This window comes from Leishmania donovani, chromosome 34, assembly GCF_000227135.1.
Source record: "Leishmania donovani BPK282A1 complete genome, chromosome 34".
Lineage (NCBI taxonomy): Eukaryota > Euglenozoa > Kinetoplastea > Trypanosomatida > Trypanosomatidae > Leishmania > Leishmania donovani.
In genome coordinates this window covers 169,846-191,699 of record NC_018261.1, presented here as the reverse complement: position 1 = coordinate 191,699, position 21,854 = coordinate 169,846, and the positions used below count along the sequence as shown (strand labels likewise).

The window sequence follows — 21,854 nt, the reverse complement described above, 5'->3', positions numbered from 1 at the left end:
CACTGCCAAATGCGTGCACAAGGCGTGTCGGTGGCCGCTTGCCCGCGCACAGGACTCCCTTCTATGAGGATGGCAGTGGACAACACGGATGCCCGCATTCCGGCCCGCGTGCGCGTCCGAGGCAAAGGCCCGAAGATATGCACACACCAACACAGTCGTGTGTGTTGAGAGCAGCGCCGCTCCACCCCTCGCCTGGGGCGATCATGAGCGCTGGAGGTGACTCAGCTGATTCCGGATCCACTTTATCTGCTTCTTGTTGTCCTCAGAGGTGCTGCTGCACAGCGCTTGGTTCAGAGCCCCGTTCACGGCGTCTGCCAGCAGCGCCTGCTTCGCCTGCGCCCGCATCTGCGGATCGGGTACGTGGCGTAGCACCGATGCCATGTCGCCAATGACCATGAGTGCCGCCATCTGCGTCTCCTCGAACTCGCCGGCGTTCGTGGCGGCGTGAAGGGCAAAGTTCAAAATGTTTGCCAGGTACGGCGCAAGGGCATCGACGTCACTGCTCTTGAAACACTGGGTGACGGAGGAGTAGAAGGAGGCGGTCGTCTCCCAGAGACTCATCACGTACTCCTCGCCTTCTGGGTCGCCGCGGATGTCGATCTCGCAGCTGGCGCGGAAGAGTCGGTCCACCAGCGGCAGCAGCGCGGCCATGTACGGCTTAAAACGCTCGCTGCCCAGCACGTTGAGAATAAAGTCGCTAAAGCAGCTGAGAAATGAGCACTTGAGCTCGCGATCCACCTCGGTGTTCGTGAGGTTGACGTACAGGGTGTTCATGATATCGGACTCGAAGGGCAGCAGCGAGAGGCGACAGGAGAGACTGAGGTCGCCCACCGCAGCCACCACGCCGTAGATGCTGTCCGGTTCGTCGAAAGCCTGCAAGTACTTCAGCACGTGCGGAATGACCTTCGCTAGGTAGGGTGCCAGTTGCTCCTTGGCAACGTAGGCGATACTGCCAATCGCCACCAGCGCCTCCTGCTGCACGTAGTCGGTGGGGAGCTCGATCACCTGAATGAGGGCTTGCATGGAAGCGTCTAGGAATGGCATAAAGCTCTGACCCAGCTTGCGCGCAAGGGCCGAGAGCGCGCCGCAGAGCAGGCCCATCATCGCCTCAGCTTCAATGTTGTCGCCGCTGGACTGTCGCAGCGCGTTGAGCTGCGGGCCCATGCGTGCTAGCAGTTCCTGAGGCAATTGAATTAGGTAGGCGCTGCAGCAGTCATTCGCGGCCGCGTCTACGAGGGCATTCAGCGTCTCTTGAGCAGCACTCTTAAAGTCGTTCGTGGCGCCGTGGTCGATAGCGTGCAGAAGAACGACGACGAGGTCGCCATAGTAGCGCGAAATCTCGTTTGTCTGCTGATCCTCCTCTTCCTCGTACGCCAGCGCGATGTTGTTGATGATGTGGCACGCACGAACGCCCATGCGCGCGTTTTCGCCACCGATCATCGGACCGACATCGTTCATTAAGCGCTGCAGTAGATCGGGCGTCTGCAGGAAGATGTCGACGAAGTTCTCGCACACAAGCGCCAGCACCCACGCACTCGTGTCCGCCACCATCTCGTTCGAGTCGCGGAGGTACTCCATGAGGCCGGGGACCGCCTGCGCCACAGTGTCCTGAATGGCTTCCTGCGCCGCCGTTTCCTGGACTCCGATGATACACCCGAACGCCATCACGGATGCCTCGCGTTTGCGCCACTCTGTGCTGTTAATGTTGGCGTACACGAAATCCATCACGGGCCTCTGGATGGGGATACCGACGGCCTCGGCGAGGCTCTGCAACAGCTTGCCACCGGCCACGGAGAGGTTCCAGTCATCCTCCGTCTGGTCCTCTTCTTGTTGGACGAGGAGCTGCTTGCAGATGTCGACAAGGAACGTGAGCCCCTGCGCGCTGTAGTTCAGGCTCGACTGCACGTCGCCGCCCTCCTTCATGTCCCGCTCCAGCTCGCATATCGAGATCCAAAACTGGATAGCCTGCAGGCCCACCGCCTCCTCGTCGTGAAAAATTGCGTTTGTGGTGATTTCGTGGAGACGCGCGATGTAGTCCGGCAGCGTCGAGTAGTAGAGCTCCGCCACCTTCACCAAGCTCTCCATGGCGCGCTCTCGAGTACGCGCCGTCGTGCACGACTTCGCCGTTTCACACAGCGCCGTCACGAGGTAGCTGCGCTGCTCCGGGACGTCCATGTTGTCGTGGATATACTCCATCGCATTGCACAAGGCATTCGTGGCGCTGAGCTTGACATCCTCGTTGGTGCTTGCCATGCACTGCACAATCACAGAGAGCACGTCTGTCGTGCTCGGTTTCAGCGCCCCCTCCACCTCCTCGTGATCCTTACCCTCCTCGCAAATGTAGCCGATGGCGGTGAGGGCTGCCTCCTGGTGCTGCTCCGAGGCAGACTGCGCTGCGCCGACAAGAATGCCCATCAGCTGCGGCCACTCCCCAGAAGGCAGCTCGCTACGCGCGAGGCTGCCAACGATGTTGGCGGCAACTGTGCGCACATCGCGATTGGGGCTGCCGAGAGTACTCAGAACCTCATTCTTGATGTGCAGCCGCACATCCGCAGGCAGAGCGCGCCAACGTTCCTCCAGCGCGTGCCGTGCCGCCACTTCTCGAAAGGATGGCGCCACTGCATTCTTTAGCAGCGTGCCCGCCATGTTTCGGGCAAAAGTCGGCTTGCTCTCGTCCCGGAACTCCTGCAGCATTGTCGTCATGAAGGTGGCGAGGTCGGTCTCCTTGGCATTGTTCACAGCGGTCTCTGCGGGCACCCGGATAGACGGCTCCGGGTTGCCCAGAGCCATGAGAAGGTCCGTAATGTTCGCCATCACGAGCGGCTTTCTTCGTTTCCTATTTACGGCTCGGCTTCTTCAACGGCAGTGCGCAACACAGCGACAGAAATGAATTCGAGCCCGCACACGCACAGTAGAGGTGACGCACGCTCCTGCAGGGGGTGGGAGAGAGCAAGTATGCCTGAAAGAGCTCTCTGAGGAAAGCGTGTGCGCCCCAAGCAGCTATAAACACCCACAGCGGTACCCCCTCGCGAGCGTCGCTTCTGCAGCGCCTGAGCAGACCCACAGACAACCCAAAACACTCCTGCTAAGACGCGTGCGTGCCTTCCGCGTTTCTGCTTTTCGCCCTACCCCACCCCACCCCCTGTTGTACGAGGCGCAGATGTGGACACTTGTACAGATAGAGGTTGGAACAGAGTGCACTGTACCGGACTGCTTGGTGCGCGAGCGTGTGTGCGCTTGTGCATATATATATAGAGAGAGAGAGAGGGATCACTATGTTCGTCTGAGTATTGGTCTGTGCAAGTGAGGTGCTACAGTCTACTTATTGTGGTTTCTTTCAAGGTTTAGAGCACGCAGATGTGCGTGCGTTTGTGTGGGATATGGGCGCGCCATCGATGCCAGGACGCACACACACACACACACACACACACACACACACACACGAGCAAGCGATGCAGTTCGTGGATAGAGAGGCAGTCAGAGGCAGAGAGGTGAAGGGAGGGCAGCAGAGGAGAGGGACGATGCTGTTTTGGGAATATGATGTATTGTGCATATCTGCGCGTGTGTGGCCATGCACAGCCGGTGCGGGGCGGGAAAGAGAGAGAGCTTCATGCGACTTCTTGAGACTTGCTTGCCACCATTCAGCGGAGTACGTGCCGACGCGTTTGGTGGCGGCAAATCGCCGACACAAACGTGCTCTCCCTGGATTTACGCTCCAGCAAGACGGCCCTTCAGCGTACTTTGGCGGGCGAGCGAGCCGTTCCGAGCAGCAACAAGCGAGGCGGAGCAAAGGTGGCGGCCAAGGACGTTCTGCTGGCATCCAGCACTTCCGCTAAACCTCCTGCTCCGAAGCCAAAGCCCTCATTCGCTGCCTGCATACGTACCGAACCGCACGAGCATGATCTCCCCCCTCCTCACGAATGGCGCCTCTCCTGCTTCTGCTGTGTGGAGTGTTCGTGTTTGCGGTACAGACACACACACCGAAACACACACACACACACACACACACATAAATAAGGCATGCGCGACTTGCGCGCGCATATGTATGTGTGTGCGATGTTCTTGTACATGCATACTCCACAACTGATGCGCGGCTTCTACAACGACAACACCCAACTTCATCCTTCATGGGCCTAAATCAGTACATAGCAACATAAAAGCAAGAGGGAGACATACTACACACACTGGCAGGGTTCAGGGCGCCTGTCGCATCAAGACGACACGTGCCTATACATGCATACGAAAAGCACACACCGGCACCACCTTCGCCGTCTGCTATGTGTGCGTGCGGCGACCTGCAGACTCAATCGAAGAAGTGCAGACACACAATGGCAGGAGAGGAAGAAACCGAAGGAGAACGAGACGCAACACTCTCTGACACGTCTCTGGGTGGGAGGCTAGAAGAAGGGGGGGGGTGGACAAAACAGGGAGGGAGAAGGGGAGAGAGGAGAGGGAGAGGAGGGAGGTGCTCTGTGCTCTGTGCTACCGGGAGGCGTTAAACTGAGGACAGACGTAACACCTGACCGAAAAGAAGAATAAACAGCGGCCTCAATCAGCACCAGCACAACGGCCACAGGCGCTGCAACAACAGCGAGGCCAGCCGTGTCGGTGAGCCTCCAGAGTGCTCCGAACAGAGAAGAGTATGTGTGCGCCTTGCATTGCGTCCTGGAAGGAGGGCGCCTGAGGTCATGGGAGAGGCTTAGTACTGCTCGGGAGTGGTGGAAGGCGATATGCCACCGAGCGTTGCTGAGGCCGTTGCGGCAGCGGCGGCTGCGTTGAGGCGACGGTCCACCTTTTCCTGTCGCAGCTCCTCCGGACTTGTGCCGAGAGGAGGCTGGTAGTTGACGTCCATCGGATCTAAGTTGTATTGATTTCCGCGGGCCGCGGGATGCGGCTCCATGGTGCCTTTGCTATAAGCTAAGCCCACGTCCACGTCGCCTGCGCCCTCGGCAGTGACGGTTTCATTATCTTTTTGCTCGCCAGCTGTGCGTGCCGGACAACCCCGGGTGCTGCGCTCGTACATCTGTCTCTCGTATTCCTCCTGCGCCCGCTTCCGCTCCAGCTTCTCGTCGCGACGCTCGTGGCGGCGGATGGCGCCAGGGGCGTTGGGGCCAAAGCGCTTCTCTTCGGGGTAAATCGCAGAGCGGTAGACCGCCGGCAGGAGCGTTGGCGGCTCCTGATCAGTGGCGCGCTTGTGGGAGCCCATGGCCTCGCGCATCGCGGCGATGCGGGCCGCCACGGGGTCGGCGTAGACACGGCCGCCGGCGGAGTTGGCGAGGGTGGCATCCTTCGGAATGTTGAAGCCACGGCGCATGCCTTCCTCGCGCGGGTCTGGGCCCGCCAGCGGTGTCTTGCCAAACCCGAAGTTGTCGTACGGCAGCCCGCGCTCAACGCAGACCGCCCTGCCGCGGCGCCACAGCTCCGACTTGGCAATGTAATAGTCGCGCATCGCGCGGTCCCGGCGGAAAGCGGCCTGTAGGAGGGCGGCTGCGTAATGCTCAGCTACCGTGACGCTGCTTGGCCGGACCGTGCCATAGGACGCCGGCAGCGCTCCGAGCGAGCGCTCCGACAGGTGCCAGGCAATGTCTCTCGGAGCCTGGCTGCCGGCCGTGTGCGCATCGGCCGCCTCGAGAAATGCGATGGCCATCACGCGCCGCGCTAGCGGTAGCAGTACCTCGTAGTAGTAAACACGGCCGTTGTGGTCAGGAATGTTGTACTCCCGCAGCAGCTGCATTACCTCAACGCGGTTGCGGCGATCACTGACACCCAGCGGCAGACGCAGCTCCTCCAGCAGCTCCGGTAGCACCGCGCTTGGCAGCCACATGGTGCCGTTCGGATCCCTCTTCGACCACAGGCGGCAGAAGCGACGCAGCTCGTCGAGCCGGGTGACGGCAGAGTAGATGCGCACGGCTGCAACGTACTTGTCCAGCACGACTGCCATGTACAGAGTGCTTAGCAGAAGGAAGAAGCAGATGACAATGGGGATGTAGTACACCGGCGCCCAGTCCGTTGGCCCGCATCGCTTGCTGGCGCGGGCGCAGTAGTAACCGCGGTCCAAGCTGCCTCGCAGCATCGTTGCCCAGTTCTGTAGGGTGGATAGTCGAAACACCATGATAAGCGCGTTCACAAAGGTGCCGAAGTTGTTGTACTTATCATCGATGTAGCCACCGAAGGGTACGATGTAGCCCAAGAAGTGCAGGCCCAATATCGCGAAGACGTACACGGCGATCATGTACACGAACGTCACGCTGATGAGCCCCGGCACCGACGCCTTCAGGACCTCGTGGAAGAGTGTCAGATGGGTGGAGAAGGGCAGCACGAGGTGCACGAGGTGCAACACCCGCCCCACTCGCAGCATGCGCAGCACATTCACGTTGAACGGCACGCGGTTGGTGGCCGTGGTGCTGAGGCCGATCTGAATGTAGGAGAGGACAACGATCAGAAGGTCCCAGCAGTAGGCCCGGCGCGTGAAGAAGCGCAGGCCGTGCGCGACGAAACGCAGAACGACCTCGAGGGTGAAAATGACGACCCAGATGTACTGGAACGCATCGAGCGTGGTCTTCTGCGTGCTGCTCATCTGGTACCACTCGAGCGACATGGTCAGCATGTTAAAGACAAGAATGAGCCCCATGAACGCCTCGAACCAGCGATTCGAAATCAGGAAGTGGACCAGGCGGGAGACTCGTGTGTCCAGGGGCAGAAGCTGCACCTTGGGTTTCAGCCGAAAAATCATGCCCTGCATGCGCAGCCAGACCTGGTGCTCGATCGTTGTCCCCGTCGCGTCCTCCGTCGCGCTCTTGGCGAGCATGTAGCAGTAAATCACTGCTGAGATGAACAGCGTGAAGAAGATGAAGTGCGACACGTAGTAGTATGCGATGAAGACCAGGCCGAGGTACGGGCGCTGGTTCCGCAGCGGCGACAGCAGCGCTGAGCGGGAGTCGACGGCGCTGTATATGACGTCTATCCACTCCGCCCCGGTGCTGATTTCGAAGGTCGTCAACAGGCTTTCGTAGAAGTTGCGGAAGTTGCGCTGGGTTGGCGCCCACGTGTACCCCTCCTCGACGCACTGCGTGCCGTTCACTATGCTGGCGTTGCTGCAGTAGTTGAACTTGTCCATGAACAGGGAGACGAAGATGATGGCCCACACAATGTAGTTCATGAGCATGAGCAGGCACACGTTCGCCAGGGTCGGAATGCTGTCCCAGATGGCGCGCGCCACGTGTGACATGCTGCTGCTGCCCCACTTCCAGTACCGCAGCGGCCCCAGAATGCGGAAACAGCGCATCACCTTCAGGTAGCGTAGAAAGATGTCCGGCCTGCCCCACGACACGAGAGAGATGATCACGATGAAGAAATCGAAGATGTTCCATCGGTGCCAGAAGTACGCGCGGCCGACCGGCAGCACGACCCCCATGCTGATCCACTTCAGAACCATCTCTACTGCGAAGATGATAGAGAAAATGTCGTCGAGGATGTGCAGCACCTTGTACTTGGCGCTGTTGTAGCTGCCGCCGAAGTCGCGATTACCCTCGTCTGGCGCATAGACAGCCAAGCAGATGGAGGCGGCATAGACGACGCACAGGACGGCAATCTCAAACCACATCGAGCCAACCACAGCCGACACCGCCCGCCGAACCGGGTTCGAGGGCGAGAGCACGAAGAACACGCGGTCCTCCCAGGTGTTCTTGTAGCTCTTTTCCCGCACCTGCGCCTCCTGCCTCTGCTGGTTCGCCAGGATGTAGGCCAGCGTGGCACGGCCGACTTGCTCCTCGCCGACGTGCAGTCCCAACAGCCACTGTTGCATCTCCAGCGCCTCCAGCATGCGGTCCCACGTCCGCTCCTGCTCTGGCAAGTCCATGCAAGACAGGTTTTCAATTGTGTCGAACAGCAGCATGCCGCAGCTCCAGGCCTGTCCCAGCACTATCTCCACCATCCGCTTGGTGGGGGTCACCTCGTGGTCGGCCTGCATCCTGGTGTATCCGATCAGCGCGTTCAGCACTAGCTGCTGCGAGCTACGCACCGCCGCCATGTGGCAGTGCTCCGCATGCAGCTCCTCGGCGGTGCGCTGCGCCACACCTGGCGGCGCGCGCAGCGGCATCTGCATGTGCGTGTTGCAGTCCAGACAAGTCTCGAATACGCGACGTCCCTCATCCATGGTGCTCTTGTAGCGTAGGCGGGGACCGGGCAGGAGCAGATGCTCGAAGTCTTCGTCCGACACGCCGCCCTCGGGGGTGCTGTAGTCGGCGGTCGCCTCGTCGTCGCCGGCGACGACAAGGGCGCGGGCATTGCCCAGCTTCGTCAGCCGCGGTACGAGGCTGATGTTCGTGTTCTTCGCCCGTTCCTCTGCGAGGGAGTCCGACACGCGAGCCACACTGGGGCCGCCGACGCTCGTGCCTTGGTGCGCCGGGGAGAGGCTGTGGCGATCGGCCAGCAGCGGGTTCGCCATGCTCCGGCGGCTGTGTCGCGAGAGCGACCGACTACCCACGACCTCGTCCGGTAATGCGTCGTGTGCGCCCGCCGGCCTCTGCAGCTGCGCGGCGGCGTAGGTGGTGGCTGGCACGGCGCGGTGGTGCCGTGCAAAGCGAAGTTGCCCACGCTGCTGCGGCGTTCCGACCACCGAGAAGCCCATCTCTGTCGCTGGCAGGCTCGGCTGGCGGTACAGACGGCCGCCGATGTTGACGTACTGCGGGCCGTTGACGAGCGCACCATCTGGCCCGTACATGTCCGAGCCACCCACCTGGCTGCCCTCGCCCATGTCGCTCCACTCGCTCTTTTCCTGACCATAGTGCTCGCGGTAGTATCGGTCTTTGGCCTCCACGAGGCGCAGCTGGCGCGCCATGTCTTCGTTCAGGAAGTAGATCTCGTCAGGCGCCACGTCACGCCGGTCGAAGCCGCCGTGAATGTGCTTGAAGGAGCGCCAGACGCTGAAATCGAAGAATGGCAGCCGCGCGAAGCGACTGCGGCGTCCGCGACGGCCGTGACTGCTGCCTGACATAAAGTAGTAGTCCTCCTTCTCCTGCTGCGCCTGCCACGCGCACGTCATTACCGCAATGAAGAAGAAGCGGAAGATGAAGGCGACGCAGACAGTGGCGATGAAGTACATGACGGTGTAGCTCCCACGCACCCGCATCCCAGACCACGAGAGGTAGAGCCACTGATCTCTGTTCACCGAGAAGGCCTGCGCCACGGCGTAGGCTGCATGCGAGAAGGTCTCGAATGTGCCACGGGTGGTGTAGTCGCTCGTGTTGTAGTCGATCCAGCCTATACGGCTGCCAAAGAAGCTCATGCCCAGCAACAGCCACATAAACATGTACAGTGTAAAGAAGACAAGGGCGTAGACCATGTCAGGGAAGCCGTGGATGAGCACCCGTGAGACGCGGCGCAGCGGACGGCACGGTATGACGCGGAAGAGACGCAGGAAGCGCACCCAGTTGAACAGCGACGTCGTGTTTGCCCTGCTGTATCCAAGCTGGAAGAGCGAGGTGACCATGAACGTCGCTTCGATCAGGATGACTATGTCCGTGAAGAAAGGACCGGGACCAAGGGCGAGCAGGCGGATGAGCAGCTCCAGCATGAACAACACAGAGAAGCAGACACCCGCGATGAATGTGCCCGTCTCCCAGTAGTCCGGCATCGTGTCGAAGCGCGACGCGTTGAAGACGGCGTTGGCGATGATGAAAGAGTACATGATGTAGTTGAAGACGGTGATCGGCGCGTTCTCGCGGATGTTGCGCGCCATGCGGATGGGTGACATGCTCCCAGGTACCAGCCCCTCCTGGCGCATCCACGGCTTCTCCGCCAGCGAATCGTCATCTTCATCTTCATCGTCATCGATGAGGTGCCCCATGCCACTGCGGCGCAGCTCCTCCCGCTCCTCGCGGCGCTCCTGCGCGCGCCGCTGACGCAGCCGGCGCAGGGCCTCTTCCTCGTACTTATTCGTGTAGGACAGTGGCGTGAGCCCGTAGCGGTGCTGCATCATGCGGTGCTCCCAAAGGTACTGCGAGATGATGCGCGGATAGCCTTCCGTGAACATATGGGCGATGTTGCGGATGATGTTGATCTTCTGCCCCAGCGTCTTGGCGTAGTCGAAGTCGCCGCCTTCGGGGTCGTTGATGACGTACGCCGTCTGCTCCTGCTGCGTTGGCGCCTGCGGCACCTGCGTCATTGAGGCGTGCAAGCGGCTCAACGAGCCACGACCGTTCATGCTCGACGCGCGCGACAGCGTTCCGCCGCGCACCGACGTCGAGCGGCGGTGCGGCACCACGCCGGCGGCCTCGCGGGCCACCATGACACTCGTCGACGGCGCCGACGGTGCCCTGGTGGAGGGCCGCGCATTGCTCACTGGGCGACTGTGCAGGACGGTAGCGCTCTCCGCGCCGCCACCGGGCACGGCGGTGCGCGACTGATCAATGCTGGTGCGCAAGGCAGCGGCGGAGTTGTACATGTCGTTCTTTGCGGCGCTCGCACCGTTGGTGTACGGGTCCAGAAAGCGCAGCTGCTCCGCTTGCACCTCTTGCCGAACCGCAAAGGGGAGGTCCGACTGGTGAGAGTCGCCAATGGCGTAGGCGGCGGGGTGGTGCTGCACGGCACCAACACGACCTCCGAGGGCAAATTCACTGCGCTCCTTGGTGGGCTGCGGGGACGTCTCGGTCTGGGTTGCCGACCCAGACGCTGCCCCGGCTGGAGAGGCTCCCCGCCTCCCCGTGCCCTGCCGTTTTCCCGCGCCGCCCTCTTCGACAATGAGGTCGCCGAGGGCTGCCTGCTGCAGCTGGCGCTTGCGCTCCGCCTCCTCGGCGACGTCGCGCTGACGCGTCAGCGCCAGCTGCAACTGAATGCGCTGCTCGTCTGTCCACTTCGTCGCCTGAATCGCGCGGTGGTGACTCTTTATCCTGTGCGCGTTCATGTTCTTGTCGTCTGTGCTGCCGCTGGTGCTGTCGTCACTGGTGAGGCGCTTGTCATCCTGCTGCTGGAGCGTGTAGGCTGGGTAGTGGGACACAAAACCGTTCTCATCGCGCTCGACGTAGTCGTTCAGGCGCACCATGGACGACATGCGCTGGCGCTGCTCTGTCAGCATATGATCGAAGAAGTCCAGCTGCTTCAGCACGAACAGCCGGCTCGTCTTGTCCATCTTCTCGAGGAAGACGCCGAGGTACAAGGACGGCACAATCCACGCGCAAACGAGAATGGTGAAGAAGTAGTAGAGGAACGCCATCATCGCCAGCCCGTCGTTTGTTTCCTGCAGAAGCTCGCTCCAGCCCTGAAACGTCATGATCTGGAACACCGACAGCATCGCGTGCCCAATGTCATCGAAGCTGCGGAAATCGTAGTGCGGATTCGGGAAGGCGTCCGCCTGGCAGGTGTAGAAAACGCCACAATGATGGCCCCAGTAAAAGCCGTATTGCCCGGTAGCCACGCTCCGGCACACCTGCGACGTGACGGCGCCGGTGAGCGTGTTGACGCAGCGGCTGTGCAGCGTGCCAACGAACAGCTGCAGCCCCAGCAGGCCAAAGAAGAAGATGAAGTACGTGAGAAAAATGGTCACGTAGATGAGCCGGTTCGTGGAGCGCAGGAGCGACTTGGCGAGCAGCTTCATGCGCACAGGAGCGGGAACGTATGTGAGGCACTTGATGGTGCGGATGAGCCGCCATGCCGTGAAGTTCCAGAGGTCCTGCCACCACGTGCACTCCATGATGCTCAGCACGAGCACCGCCGTGTCCAGCCAGCGCCACGGGGAGCGGAAGAAAGCGCGCTTGTGCAGAATGCCGCCGCTTGCGAAGAGACGCGCGATGATCTCGAAGCCCAGTAGGCACGTGTAGAACACGTCAGCCCAGATAATGTGGTCCGGCTTGTGCATACCTCCAGGAGGGGCGGTGTAACGGCTCCATGTCGCCTGGAAGATGGCGTAGCCAAGGATCATGAGGAAGATGAACATCTCCATCAGCCAGTGGTGCATGACGTTGTACACCATTACGCGCGGCGTCCAGCGAGCAGGGAAGATAAAGAAAGAGCTGTGCTGCAGGGCGATCGCACGATTGTGGATCTGATACAGCCATGAGGTGCGCGTGACGTTGTTCCACACCATGTCCTCCGGCACCCGGCCGTTGGTGAGAGCGCGCAGCTGCAGTGTGTTGTGCACCGACACGACCGCACGCCGACGAAGTGGGTCGCTGCGCAGGCGCTGCGGGTCACACTCGATGACCGTGTCGCTCGAAGAAAAAAAGGAATCGTCATCGGTGTACTCGGCAAACTGCATCAGCAACACCTCATTATCATCGCGTGGCTGCCCATCGTCCTCCCGCTCTGCGGCGGCGCTGTTGTATTCTACAAAGAACTTCTCGATGGGCTGTGTGCGGGCCAGCGGAATCTCCATCAGCTCCTCGACACCGTCATCCCGCTTGCTCGCGCGTGTGGAGGCGCCAGGGCTGCTGTTGCTGCGCGCACCAGAGGATGTCTTTCGGGACAGCCCCTCGGCGCCGGACCTCCCTCGCGACGGAGACACTTCCGCCGTCACGCCCTTCGCTCTGAGGGGCGGGGATGGGCGTGGCACTGGCGTGCTGGCTGCGCTGCGGCTCTGGGGGTTTGTTGGCGGGCGCCGTGCGGTGGCAGAGGCGTTCATGGTCGTGCTCTGCAGCTCCGGCGTGGCTCCACGAGGGGCCACTATCGGCGTCGCCGACCGCTGCTCCGGTTGCTGCTGCCGACCGCCGTTCGTCGACGAAGGGCGACTTGTGCGAGATAGGGATGGCAGAGCGGGAAGGTCGCCGCTGAGGGCCGTTGCGCTCGGCTGAGGGAGGGCAGCCGGGTCCTCGGCTGCGGTTGCGGCTGCAGAGCCGCGCTGCACCGGTGGTAGGGGCGGCGGCAGCGCTGGTCGCGGGTAAGAGCCCTGAATGGTGCCACTCAGCGGCATCGTACTGTCGTCATGGGGGTCGGCGCGGCGAGGCGCTGGTGTCTTGACGGTTGGCGGGGATTTATGATGAGGGGGGTTCAGCTGCCCTCGACTGTTGTTGAGCGAGCTCATCTGCGTGTACACCTTTGAGCAGCAAAAACACGGGCTGAGGGAGATGCCGTGCTCTCTCGTCCGCTGCCGCTGCTCCTACCAGCAGACCACGCTGACAAGGGAGGCGCGCCGGTGGCGTAGGCCGCTAAGTGTGGGGGAAGAGGGGGAGGGAAGAAAGATGTTCACAAAAAGAAGCACACGCAGCGAGCAGGCAACCGACGCGATCTCTCAGCACGCGCTCACGCAACGGCCAGGAAGCCAGAAGGCCGAGCGAGCGAGCGAGGAAGGAAGGGAGGGCCGTGTGAAGCACCAAGGCGATACAATGACTGATGAAGGGAATGGGGAAGGGAGACGAGGGCAGAAAGAAGAACGCCGATTTGAGAAACACGCGCCCAAAGGAGCTTGAGAGCGGCGCTTCGTCTTCCCTTCGTTTCGCGCTTGCCGTGCGCGCGCCTGTGTACGGACTTGCACGTCGAGTCCGCCCTTCCACAGCTGCCGTCTGGCCTGATGGGAGGACGACGCGTTGGAGGGAGAGGGGAGGGGGGGTGTCGACGGCGTGCCGACCGCTTTACACACTCACCCACGAGAAGACTCGATGATGCACCGAACGTAGCAACGCTAATGCCAGGCACGGTACAGCCCTGTGCTTTTACTACCAAACCCAGGTAGACAACAATGTACCGTAGGCTTGGTGGTGGGAGGAGTGGCGCGGGGAAGGAGGGGTGTCGGGCCGAAAACAACAACAGAAGCAAACACGAAAAGGGCAACAACGGTGACGAGGCCTGAACAGGGTGCGGATGATTCTAAGAGGAAACGAACACGAAAAACAATAAAGCGAATGACAACAGGGCAGCGAGAACGAGAGATGCGTGCGCCAGCAGGGGACACCACACACACCACACACGCACACACGGGCACCCAACAATGTACGCCGTCGTACAGACAGACACTCCGCCAAAGGGGAAGGCGCCGCTTCACCTAGAGAAGAAGATGGGGGAGGAAAGAAGAGGTCAGGAGTGGCGAGCCAAGGGAGAACACGAGGCTTTGGCGGCTCCGTAGTTGATGCTGCTCCGCAGATATATATATATATATGTGCGTGTGTGCGCGCGTGCTTGCTCTGAGTCACCCCTCCTCCTAACGGTTCCTCCCAAGTGGTGGCGTGTGCGGCGCTGGGCGTTGTAGCCTTCGCTCCCCTCGTTTGTCGTGTGTACCCCTGCACGTCAGACCTCTCCAACTCTGGAGTTCACCGCAAAAAAAAAACGCGAGTTGAAGGAAGCAGCGGAGCGGGTGGGTGAGCCAACTGACTCATCGAGCAACGCGGAAGCACTGCCAGCCCGGGGGTTGTGGCGAAATCGAGCTGCCGGAGGGGAAGGGAAGAGCCCGGGAAGACGAGATTAGGCGCAACAGAGTAGCACGGAAACGGAACAGAGGTGGTGATCTGGGCAGCAACCAGCAGCCGGTAACGAGAAGCGCAACAACAACAGCAGACTCACCCACTCACTCACACGCGCACGAGAGCGAAACACCAGTAAATCCAAACCACACTGAACAAGAAGTCAAGTGAGCGAAGGCAAGACAGCCGGAGCACTGTCCTAAGGTGGCAAGGGAGAGGTGCGGGGAGGGCACTCGGACGAAGACGAGGACGGTGTGATCCGTGCACTCACACAACGACACACCTTCTCTTCCAAAAGAAAAAACAGAACGAAAGAAAATAGATCTACAAGTGCAAGTGACCGTGCCACCCCTGTTGCTGTGCTCGAGCGTGTTGTTGTTTTGGTGTGTGTGTGTGTTTACGATGAAAAGCCTCAGCAGAAAACGCAGGAAGAGTGAGAGCAAGGGAGGTTGAGGTGCACGAGGATGGAAGAGAGAATGGGAATCAGTCACAGACGTCCTCTCTCACGTTTTGCACTGTACCCCCATCCACGAGGGCGGACAGGAGAGAAGAGGGCCGGGCTGGTGGGAGTCGGAGAAGAGTATCGCGCCTGCGTCGTCCGCGTTGCGGAGGGTGAGAACGCGCTGAGGTGTCTGGCGTGCCTTCATGTGGCCCTTCCCTCAAGTAGCTATTCGGGGGATCGATGCTGCCGCCCCGCCTCCCCCGAAGAAAAAAAGGTGTCCTCTTTTGTCGATGTAGAAGCGCGCGCTTGTGCGCATACGACAAAGGCCAGCGAATGGAGGAGGAGGAGTAATGGTGGTGGTGGTGCGGTGTGGTGCTCGATGGCAACCACGCAAGGGACACGCACGCATGGTACATTTCACCGAGCTATGCAAGTGCCGGCCTCCCTTCCTGGCACTGGCACCCAGCTATCCGCGAGATAGCGGGCAGTTCTCCTCCTCCTCCTCGTTTGCACATCCATCTGAGGCTTCATCGCCGCCTCGACATCCGCGAAGGCGTGATTTGTGCGCTGCCCGTCTGCAAGAGCCGATGAGCGGCTCTGGTGACGGTGAGCGCAGAGAGTGCCTACAACAGTGCTTCCTATCACCTCCTTCCCTGACTGAGCGCGTGGCATCAGCTGTCGTTCCGTGATGGCCCCACCTCAGTTCGGCCATGGCGGTGGAGTCGCAGCGTGCTCAAAGAGACGCCTTCAATGCTTGGATGCGGGCCAGCGATACTCCCGTCGCACTTGCCGGGCGTAAGTGGCCGGCACCGGTCGCAGCGGCAGGATGGAGGGGGGGGGGCTGCCGCCGTTCTTGCAGTGCTTGCACCTCCAAAGAGACCATCGAGAATGGACCTGGAAACTGGCGCTTCTGTGGCCGGGCCGCGCTCCACCCACTGGGCATAATCACAGTAGCGTGCGCAACGTGGATAGCAAGTCCGCTGCCGCTCGCACTGGTGCTGCTTTCAGGATGCACAGTAGGTTGTGCAGTAGGCGCGGCGTCCGAGCAGTGATGCAGTCGGGGGGAGCTATCCTGGGCCTGTCTCGATCGCGCTGGGTCCCCGTCGGCGTCGTCGGCGCGCGCCTGTGCAAAGACCGCCTCACGGCGCACTTTTCCATTCAAGCGGTCGACGCACTTGGCCTGGAGAGACTTGTCCAGGACGAAGGCGCTGCTTTTCATGTGCAACTGGTCAAACAGGGCCCTGAGAAACTGCAGCTGGGTGGCGAAGTCAGTGAAAGTCCTGCTGGCCAAGCTCCTGAAGAGGTACCAGCCCCCGGTATCGGGGCCTCGTTATCGGCCACCACCTTTTCAGCTTCGGGTTTTGTTCATGTGCGTGAGCCGCAGAAAGAGGGGAGAAAACAAAACAAGAAGGTTGAGGAAAGAGGGCATAGAGCCCAGCACGGCAAGCGTGCATGCTCGAGCTTGCCTCAGCGCACGTCCGGGGTGGGAGAGGGCTTTGGGAGGGGGGGACGAAGGCGGACGAGATGCGCAGCTGACTGGCGCGAGAGCTCCCTGGCATCTCCTTCCCGCTGCTTGGATGCGCGCCTCGCCCCATGGCAGCCCTCCGGCCGTCGTGCGCTGATGGAGGAGCCGCCCGTGGCAGCAAGACGCACACGCGACATCGGCCGCATCCATATATAAACCTATATCCTTTCTTCTGCTGAAACGGTCATGACAAAATGGCACCAGGGGTGCCAGAGAGCCGCGAGTAGCGCACTGAGGAGGCAGCGCGAGCCGAGGAAAAAGAACGTCTGGGTTCGCATGTGAGCCCACGCCAAACCCACCGAGTCGAGGATGACGAAGGGTAAGGGGAAAAGGGAAGAGGGAGGGCGGAACACAAAGGCGTGCGACCCACTTGCGCAAGGCCGCGTACGCACGATCGAGTGCTTGATCTAAGAGCCCTTGCACACTGAGCTCTGCTCTGGAAGAGGCCGAGCTCCTAAAATGCATAAAAGCGTCGCCGTCGTCGTAGCGAAGGCAAGCGGCTACCGATGTCGAAGCCAAAAAAAATGCAAGCAGCTACATCGGCTGCCCACGATGGTGTTGAAGGGGAGCAGTCGCACCCCTGCACCCCTGTGCCCCACCCTCTTTCGTTGACATATTCAGGCTGTGCCATTCGCAGAAGCCTGGTCGGCAGCAGGGGCAGCGAGCCGCGCCATCAAGCGCTTCAGGTCTTCTAGGTCGGCATCGTACTTGTCGGCCTGCACCCTACTTTTCACCCGCGTCTCGTGCATCTCCTTTGCCTGCTGCAGATACTGGGTTTGCATGTACGCCGCCAGAGACGCCAGCGCCTCTTCCAGATTCGCGAGACGCTGTTGGGTGATGCGGTCCTCCTGCAGCCGCTGATAGGCGCGCTCCTGCGCCACCAACGCCTCCTGCTCTCGCTCTTCTGCCGCAACAACGGCGCTTCGAGCACTGCTATCTACGCTGCCCAGCGGCGATTCCTGTTCATGCAGGGTGTTCGCGCCGCCGCGTGTTGTATCGCCCTCAACGACTGGCTGCTGCCGTGAGTGGCCGTTGCCCACTTCACCGGGGCTGCCGGCGACCGACGCGACGAGGTAGTCGAGTCGCTCCTCGCTTCTCTCAAAGCTGCGCTCATGAGCGGCGACGGAGCTTTTTTCCGCATCGTCGCGGTTCCACGCCTTCGCATCGGCAGCGTACGCCACACCGCGCGAGGAGGACGCGGAGGGCGTGCCAGCCTGCTCCTTCCTCGTTGGGGAAGAGAGAGGCGGGCGGCCCAGCGATGCGGCAGCTGCGACACCGACACTGACGTTCGCCGCACCAGCGGCGGCCCTGCTGCCCACGTGGGGGTCGCTGCCGCCGCCTCTGCAACCGTTGGTGATACCGCTGCTCACCGCCTGAGATGCCGACGTCCTTGGAGAGCGTTCCACACCATTCTGCACACGGAACGAGTCGTCTCGCAGCTTGCATCGTCGGGCCACGTCGCGAGAGGCTGGCGCCATCGGCGAGGAGAACCGCACTGCAGGGGCTTCTGCACCGAAGGACACCTTGGGTGGAGGAATCACCTCGGGCAGTGCCGCGTCCTTGTTCCCAACAGTAGTGAGTGCGGTCTCCGCAGTCGAGTCGCGCGTTGCCGCTCTCTCAGCCAAGCCGCTGCGCCATACGAGGACCGTTTTGTCAGTACCGCCGCCTGTGGCAAGCCAGCGACCATCTTCCGAGAAGTGGCACGACTTGACGGGCCCCCCCTCATGCCCTTGGAGGGTGCAGTAGAGGTACACCTGCTTCACATCCCACAGCTTCGCAGTGCTGTCGTTGCCGGCCGAGAAGAGCCAGCCGCCGTTGGGGGCAAAGTCGACGCACTGCACCCCGCCCGCGTGCGCGCCTCTGTAGTGCTGAAGGAGGCTGGAGAAGCGCCGCTGCGCTGGTGCACCGCCCCAGCTGTTGGCGGCGGATGACGAGGATGAGGTGTGCCGTAGGTCAAAGAGATTCACGGCGCCGCTGGCATCGCCGCTCGCCAACACGTAGCCGTCGGGGTGAAAGCTCAGGGAATGCACGCTGGCGCTGCAGTCAAACAGAGCGTGCACTGGGGCGCGAGTGCGCGTGTCCCACACGCAAATGGCGTGATCGTCACCACCGCTGGCGATGTAGTGAAAGAAGCTAGAGGATGTGTAGGCGCTCTGCACAGCCACCGTGCGCACCCAGTTCATGTGCCCAGTGCCGTGCTGCCCCGTTGACGATTGTGCCGCGAAACTGCCAACGAATTTGTTGCCCGGGCCGACGCCGATGTGCTGGCTGCTCGAGGCGTAATTGAGGTCCCAGCACTTCACCGCCTTGTCATTGCCCGCGGTGTAGAGGTAGTCAGAGCCGTCTTGGGCAAAGACGACGGCGCGGGTAGCGCCGGTGTGACCGCGCCAGCCGCATGAGTTGCGGTCGTCGGCCGACTCGGCGTGGAGGCCGTACGTCGCCGTTGTCCGTCGCGTGTTGGGGATCCAGAGCCGCACGTATCCATCATGGCCGCCGCTCGCCAGCAGATTTGCGCGCGGGCTGCAGGCAACAGCAAGCACCGGTCCGCGATGCCCCATGAATCGCATTGTGCGGGTGGTGGCCTTTGCGTCCCACAACATGACCGCGCCGTCGGCACCGCCGGACACGACCTTGGGAATGAGCGGAGACGGCGACAGCGCCGGTTGGAAGCCGACACTGCACACACCTTGACGATGCCCGCGGAAGCACATCTCCAGCGTGGGACGGAACGGGTCGGCAGGGCCCGCCACTTGATACGCGCTGTACGACATTGGGTATCTGGAGGACAAACCTCACGCGGTGCCGACGTCTAAGATCTAGGTTGTTCACCCTCCAAACGTCGTATGAGCGGCACTGCCGCACCGGTGGTGGACTGGTGATCAAGAGGGAGCTCAAGAGTGGTGCTCGTATATGTGAGGAGACGAGCGGTAGTGGTGGTGTGTGCGCTTGTCTCGTGGCGTTCCACGACAAGCCGGACGCGCAGCGCGCGATTGCTCGCTTCCTCTGTGTATATGCCGCACAGATGGCGGGCAGGAGTGTGTGTGTGGGGGGGGGGAGATGGGGAGATGGGGGGATGGGGGAACAGGGGACCGTGACGTGTTTCCGCGCGTGCGATCGCTACCGCCGTGGCCTTTGTTTTTCTGTGCTCGCTGACCTTGCCTCTACGTGTTCCGTGGCTTGCCGCAGCTGCAACGCGTCGTGTGCACACATGCAAACGCTTTTCGAGACGTCACGAAAATGTACCTTCTCGGCATGCATTGCGATGCGGCAGACAAACACACAGGCACACGCAACGTAGACAAGGGCAGAGAAACGGGAGGAGAGGTGTGCACAAGAGCTAGAGAGAGACGGATGGAGAGAGGTCAGCAGCAGCAGAGGTGGGAGGCCGTGTGTGTGTGTGTGTGTGTTTCTTTCGAGCTACCAGCTCTCCTGCACTTCGCCTCCACGGCTTCCGTGAAACGCACAGACTCCGCCACAGACAGCAAGATTTCGAGCAAGTCATGCGTATGCGTGCGGCTCCAGGGCACTCGCAACCCTTCACAAATATGGTCGGCGGAGGAGTAAGCGGCCTCCACCTCTCTACCGCTTGCTCGAGCGCTTCGCTAGAAGACTCGCTAGTTGCCACTTGCTCGTTTCGTTTTTTTTTCCCGTTCCCTTCGTTGGTGTCCTGAACTGACCCAACCCATCCAAGCAAGAAAATACACAAACAAAATCATCACCGCCTCCAATCGCCATCCATCCATCCATCCACGAGAGAGGAGGAGAAGCTACGCCAGCACAGGGCCACTAACGAAGAGGCGAGAGATGGACAGACGCAGGAAGGCAGCGTGCTGGTGCGCCGGCACGGACACCAACACCAACACACACACACAAAACAAAACAAAACGCCGTTTCAGACATCACGCGCACACGCGCGGAGGCCAGACGAGAACAAAGACGAGTACAACAACAGAAAGCAGGCAAAGGCAACAGCGCGGAAGAGCCCCCCCTCTCTCCCTCCTCCGCACACACGTACACACATACGCGTACACGTGAGGAGGGAGGAGAGAGAGAGATAAGGGTGTGCGTGTGTGTGTGTGGGGGGGGGGCATTTGTTTTACGGCGTTAGAGGACACGCATCAACACATGCCGATGAGTTCTGATGAGAAAAAAAATAGACGATAGGGTATGCATGAAAAGCAGATGCGTGCACGGGGATGCATATGCGTTCGTCTCTCTCTCTGTCTCTCTGCCGTTGCCGGCCGTGCCTGTGGCATAGCTACCACGCCGTGACAACGGCGCAGAGGCCCGAAGAGTGCTCAGAGAGGGCCAGATATTGGGAGACACATAGCACTGCCGGCCTCCACAGAGGAAGGCACGACACCCGTGCACGTCATCGCTAGCGGACACAGGGGCCTTCCTACCACTCGCTTTAGCCCAGCCTCTCCATCTCTTCGCTCACCTGCTCCACGGCGGCCGCCGGTTCTGCTGTTGCTCCGAGTGTGACACTTCCATCGCCCCTCCAGCCTTCTCGATGACCCCCTCTTTCCAGCTTGACCTGCGGCACCACCGGCTGCACGAAGCCACACAGGCACGCACGCATAAACGTGGCCGCCCATGCAGATGCAAACTCTGTCGTCGCAGCGGTGTTGCCCAGGTGTATGCGAGGCATAGTCACCATGAGGAGAGATGGATATTCACACACACATATATATATATACATATGCACATACAGAGGTGCCGGCAAACAGCCACCGTTGGCGAGAGGCAGACAATAAGGGGGGGGGGCAGAGAGGGGGAGGAGGTTGTAAAAACGACTAAGAAGGGCTATCACGAGGGAGGGCGGATGCATGAACCTGCGCGCACCCAACTGCAAAACTCCCCGCTGCCGCCGCCGCCACATACCCCCACATAGCTGCTGCAGGCAGCAGCACAACACAAGAGAAAAAGGCAACGGGTAAAATGAGTGAAAAGGGCCGGCAACATCCACGGCAAAAAGGGAACAGAAAACGGGAAGAGGCGCACACCCTCCACCCCCTCCTCCCCGCCACCACGACCACCAACAGGGGTACAGCCACCTTCGCGCAGGCGCGCGTAAACGCTTGCGTATCTACACAAGAGGTGACGTCGCTGGAATCGATGGAGAGGAGTGGGAGTGGGGGTGAGGTGGGGCAGCGATAGAGAGAAGGCATTCCAGAAAAGAACGAATGAAGCAGGAACAGAGAGGAAAGCACGTGATCAAGATAGAACAAAACAAGAAAACAGAAACGCCGGCCATCAGCAGGCCTCCTCGCATGCACATGTGCGCGAGCGTGTGCGAGAGAGGCGCGTCGGGAGAAAGTAATTGGATGAGCTAACAGTAGAATGTGGGCAAAGAAACAACATCAACGAATGTGACACAAAACATGAAGCCCATCTCACTCTCCGTCCACCCTCTCCACACGCGCACACCGTCAGCCCCGACCTCCTCCTCCTCCGACACACACACACACACACACACACACACACACACACACACACA

The 21,854-nt window shown here is 60.9% G+C and overlaps 3 protein-coding genes across 3 annotated transcripts; all 3 read right to left on the bottom strand.

Moving 5' to 3' along the window:
* Window positions 1-201: 201 nt before the first annotated feature.
* On the bottom strand, window positions 202-2,814 carry LDBPK_340510 (importin beta-1 subunit, putative; the record flags this gene model as incomplete). The annotated part of the gene is made up of 1 exon (XM_003864168.1): window positions 202-2,814. One exon carries the CDS (start codon window positions 2,812-2,814, stop codon window positions 202-204), a length of 2,613 nt encoding a protein of 870 aa, XP_003864216.1.
* Window positions 2,815-4,699: 1,885 nt separating this feature from the next.
* On the bottom strand, window positions 4,700-12,370 carry LDBPK_340500 (calcium channel protein, putative; the record flags this gene model as incomplete). Its single annotated transcript, XM_003864167.1, has 1 exon — window positions 4,700-12,370. One exon carries the CDS (start codon window positions 12,368-12,370, stop codon window positions 4,700-4,702), a length of 7,671 nt encoding a protein of 2,556 aa, XP_003864215.1.
* A 4,601-nt stretch (window positions 12,371-16,971) lies between these two features.
* On the bottom strand, window positions 16,972-19,125 carry LDBPK_340490 (hypothetical protein, conserved; the record flags this gene model as incomplete). Its single annotated transcript, XM_003864166.1, has 1 exon — window positions 16,972-19,125. The coding sequence occupies one exon, from the start codon at window positions 19,123-19,125 to the stop codon at window positions 16,972-16,974; it is 2,154 nt and encodes a 717-aa protein (XP_003864214.1).
* Window positions 19,126-21,854: the final 2,729 nt, after the last annotated feature.